Source organism: Vespa velutina, chromosome 2 (genome assembly GCF_912470025.1).
Source record: "Vespa velutina chromosome 2, iVesVel2.1, whole genome shotgun sequence".
NCBI lineage: Eukaryota > Metazoa > Arthropoda > Insecta > Hymenoptera > Vespidae > Vespa > Vespa velutina.
In genome coordinates this window covers 2,852,720-2,857,719 of record NC_062189.1, presented here as the reverse complement: position 1 = coordinate 2,857,719, position 5,000 = coordinate 2,852,720, and the positions used below count along the sequence as shown (strand labels likewise).

The window sequence follows — 5,000 nt, the reverse complement described above, 5'->3', positions numbered from 1 at the left end:
GAGAAAAAGAGTGAGCCACCAAAAAAGGAAGATGGCCGACAACGGTAATAATAATCACTCTATGTATTTCCTAACCTCGCTGCTATAAAGCTGTTATTCTAAATCCTTCGGCGGTATATATCAAAGTCCAGCATACTTTACTAGAGACCGGCAGAGTTGCTAGAGGTACTTTAAATTTACGTAATATTTGACGTAAGAAAAGGTATTTTAAAAGGTTGCATAAATCGGGGTCATAACTCTTGTCCTTGAATGCACTTTTTCTTCGATAAGACGACGTAGCGCCATCTCGCGGCAAATGATTCGAACTAAAGTATTGATCTCTCTCTCTCTCTCTCTCTCTCTCTTTCGATGTAACAAAAGTTATGTCTGTATATATGTAAGTATTTCGCGAGTTATACTTCAGTAGGTAGTAGTAAGCTGTATATATCTGTCTGTAAATCATGCACTTTTAAATTGAAAGCTTTCACTAGATAGAAGGAAAGAAGAGAGAAAGGGAAAAAGTTTTGAGATTTGCGTTTACAGTTAAATGATATACCGAAAGGACGAAGTTGGATGTACATAAATCCCAATGATCGTATTTTCGTTGTTTCGAGATCTATTTATTCTTTTTTTTTTTTTTTTCGGTCTTAATCTAAAAAGAAAAAAACATTAGACCATTCGCTTTTTCTTTTAATTATGTTTCATTTGATACGAAAGAATGCGATATTATCAGTGGAAAGAAAAGAGAAAGATAAATAAAATGTATGTACAACTTGTTGACGCACGTTCAAAGAAAGGAAGTGTCGTACGTTCGATTAAAACAAGAGACTGAAGGTCATCTGATATCGAAATACAATGACAAGGTAAAATAGTATATGTGATTAATACGATAAGATGATAATTTATTTGATGAGTTATATTTTCAGGTTAATTTGAATGTCGTTTGATTTAGCTTTGAAAAAAATTTATCGTTTGACTTCGGTGGTAACGCGATATCAAGTATGGCCGAAACGTCAGTCGGTGCGGAGTTTGCTCCGATTTTACGATGCTTGTTATTACAGTTTTATAACGCGAATTCTTTGGTACAAGGTGTTACAAAATCAAACAATTTCAAGACGAAGGATCAAGAAGTACGTTAACACGATTGTCAGCACATGCTTTTTGACAGAGAAAGAAAAAATGTCACCTAAACGTATTATTCTTATGTCTTGCGGAAGCTATAACCCTCCAACCAATATGCACTTACGAATGTTTGGTACGTAGTTATATCATTTAATAATCAATATCAGTTCTTCATTTTCCTCGATACTTGATTACCTTATTGCGTAATATTTTATAACAATCGATTTAAAAGAAATAAATGAGAATTTAGACAAGTTTTGAAATATTTTAAATAAAATCATAATCGATTCTGCTATATAATTTATTTATAATCGTGATTTTTCGTCGTGTCATGCCTCATAAATACTTATTTCATGATTCAGTAATATTTTACTTGTTTTTTTTTTTTTTTTTTTTCTTCAATATATATTACATGTGCATTATCACATATACACAATACTTATTATCTTGAAAATATTAATTAAGGATTCTATATTTTACTTTTTGTTTTGCAGAAATAGCAAGAGATCATTTACATCGAATGGGTCATCATGTAGTTGTTGGTGGAGTTATATCTCCAGTTCATGATGCATACGCAAAGAAAGAACTTGCACCAGCGACCCATAGATGTTCTATGCTACGTTTAGCATTGCAGGACAGTGATTGGATTCGACTTTGTACTTGGGAAACAAGACAAAGCGCTTGGACTAGGACTAGAGCATCTCTTCAATATCATCAAAATTTATTAAATCTATTTTTGTTTGATACAAACGATGTTAGAAATAATGTATCGAAAGAGGACTTAGAATGGATACCAGAGAATATTAGAAATAGTGAGGATCAAACGCCAATTCAAATCAAATTATTGTGCGGAGCAGATCTTCTTGAAAGTTTTGGAAAATCTGATTTGTGGATGGAGGAAGACGTTAGTTTGATTACTTTTTATTAAAATATTTCATTCATATAAGAATATTTCTATTGATATAATTTTCTTTTTATTATACAGATAGATACAATAGTTGGTCAACATGGACTCGTTGTCGTTACAAGAGAGGGCTCTAATCCTAACAAATTCATATACGATTCGGATATTCTTTCAAGACATATGGTAAGGTAAAATAAATATATAATAATTAAAATTTAACATTGACTGTGTGATTATAATTTTTCATTTGTAGCATAATATTCATATCGTGACGGAATGGATCCCAAACGAAGTCAGTTCAAGTAGAATAAGAAGAGCATTCAAAAGAGGCGAAAGCGTAAGGTATCTCCTTCAGGATTCTGTCATTGATTATGTCCACAAAAATGGAATCTATAACACAAATTCTACTACTACGACAATGTGAGTTTAACGTAATTTAATTATAAATGTTACTTAATGGAAACTCACTTAAATCAATTTTAATCATATCACAATAGATTCTCTCAATATGATATCTTAGATAGAAATTGTATAGAAATAATCATTTCAGCCATAGATCGTTAGATAGCTTGGCTGAATTTCAAAGATCTTTCAAACTCTATAATGTGCTAAATGGGATCCCCTGGGTCTGTATAGAGAAAAATTGTTACATATAGATAAATATATATATATATATATATATATATATATATATATATACATATATGTATATATACATATATATATTTATCAAATAGATGAATTATTTGCGAAGAGTTCTATTTTAAACATAAATTTATTTTTACATATTTTGTATAGAAAGTCTGTATTTTTATAGCGAATATTAATCATCGGTATAATCGGTGAGTTAGAAAGATATACGGATATTAACATTAAGGAATTTAAGTAATAACGTACAAATTAGTGCGATTATGTGAAATACGGCCAATGCATTGTTATATAGATTAAACATAATTCCATTAATTTAGTTTCACAATCATTTATCAATATGTAAATAAATTTAAAATCTTTAATCTACCATGATACTCAACGATCGTAAATAAATTTTCTTACGTTATAATTATCATAGTCTTCAAATATTATATATATTATCAGCACGTAGATAAGACATATCCGTTTGACTGACTGTACTCAAAACTTTCTTTTAAAAGTTTTCTTCGGGGAAAAAAGAAAGAAACAATGATGAAGGAAAATAAATCCGATAAAAGAGTTTACTTATAATTTGTACAATATGATCAGTGAAGCGGATATTAATAGAAAGAAGATTGAAGGATTAATCAGTAACATTGTAACGAAAACAATACGATATCTTGTTTTTCACGCTGCCAATCCTCTTGGACACTGAAGTAAGTTGGACCTGACCTCGCCCAATGCGAACGATTACTTGACCATTGATCCCAAGTACCAAAGCACCTTCCTCACGCCGTCGCCTAGCGACGTTACCATGGAATCCCCGAGCCCGATTGAAATTATAAGCATCGATGTTCCCGATACCGTTCTGCGTAAAAATCTGCAGAACGCAACGAGCGCGGCCTTCGTCGCTTCCAGACAGTCGATTGGTCTCGAGGAGGCTCGTGAGAAATTCATTAACGCGATCACCGCTGAAAATGGTAATGCCAAGCACGTAACTTCTAGCACGAAGGCCGCGTATCCAGGTCAAGCGAAACAAATCATTGCCACCGAAAGCGGTGAATCGCAGATCCTTGACGAGGTAGGTTCCGTTAACGAAGAAAGTAGGGTCACGAGGGTTATTAACAAAGTAAACGAGATATCCTCGAATCCATCAACTTTCGAGGATGTCTCGATGAAGGTCGATCGAGTCGAATCTGTAGGGCCTAGCGATAATATAGACAAAACAGAAAAAATGGAAAATGATAAAAGAGTCGATGCAAAGTTAGAACTCGATGATGATAAAAATGTTCTTTTATTGTCCGTGGAAGAGAATATAATAAAATCTGAAGAGAATATAATAAAAAATGAATTAGATACAGGATTAGAGTATGGACTTTCTGATTTTACCATTTCCAAAGATGATCACACGTATAGTAAGTTAATAAACAATGATAAAGAAAACGAAGTGATTGAGATCGATCAGAATGTAAAGGAAGATGTTCAAGATATACAATCGAAAGTCGTAGAAGATACGTCAAAGGATATAGAAAATGATAGAAGAGATAATCAACTGGAAGAGTCCAAAGCCGAGCAATCTATTGATGAAACATTTTTGGACACTGGCATGGATATAAAGAAAGACATTAACGAGGAAGATAATAATGTTCTTCAAAATGTCGAATTGAGTCCAGCTGCTAGCACGATCGAAGCTGTCTCTGTGATAGAAAATTTAGTGATCAAGAATCAGGAAATTTGTGAAGATAAGGATAAAGATAAGGAGAAATTTGACGGAGATGTTAAACTCGAAGGAAAGATTCAGCCTTCGAAACGTTCGTCAAAACGTGATTCAAATCTCGAAATAGATGGTAAGTATTTGAAGTCAGTGGTAAATTCTCGTAAAAGTCCGAGAAAAGTAAAGGATAGTCAATTACGTCAATTTGAATCCATTTCACCTGTCGAACAAGATCGTATCGGTGTTACTTTGATCGAACAGAAGCCAGGAAGAGCGAGATCATTGAAATCAACTAATTCAAAAAGAGGAACTAGCGACACGAGGAGCCAAGATGTAACAATGAACACCCAACGATATGATACAGTTTTAAAGGGTAGCTTGGATTCGATGATTAAAGCTAACGAATCCAAAACGACTTTAAAAAAAAAAACTGGCAAAAATTCGAAGGAAACATTTTCAAAGAAATCAAAGAGTTACGAGTCGATAAAAAGGATTCAAGAGGTTTACTTGGGGGAACCTACGAAGGCAGATAGTAGTACGTCTCAAACATTGATCACAAATGAGGAATTCGATCCTCAGACCGACGAATTTTGTTCAATATGTTGTTACATGAATGAACTTACTATGAGAACCGAAGAAGAGATCAGTAGT

The 5,000-nt window shown here is 33.2% G+C and overlaps 1 protein-coding gene across 4 annotated transcripts in view; it reads left to right on the top strand.

Moving 5' to 3' along the window:
* Positions 1-5,000, top strand: part of LOC124947318 (nicotinamide/nicotinic acid mononucleotide adenylyltransferase 3) — a 14,194-nt gene that overhangs the window by 752 nt on the left and 8,442 nt on the right. Inside the window, exons 1-6 of one of the 4 annotated variants that reach the window (XM_047489311.1) lie at positions 1-842; positions 906-1,234; positions 1,596-2,005; positions 2,087-2,188; positions 2,259-2,425; positions 3,353-3,716. The exon at positions 1-842 is cut by the window's left edge and continues 752 nt beyond it. In XM_047489311.1, the coding sequence (XP_047345267.1) occupies positions 916-1,234; positions 1,596-2,005; positions 2,087-2,188; positions 2,259-2,425; positions 3,353-3,716 (1,362 nt within the window). In that variant the 5' untranslated portion in view covers positions 1-842; positions 906-915. Of the gene's footprint in view, positions 1,235-1,595; positions 2,006-2,086; positions 2,189-2,258; positions 2,426-2,555; positions 2,677-3,352; positions 3,717-5,000 lie in introns of those variants that run through there. The other 3 variants (XM_047489310.1, XM_047489313.1, XM_047489312.1) reach the window with 3 other exon arrangements.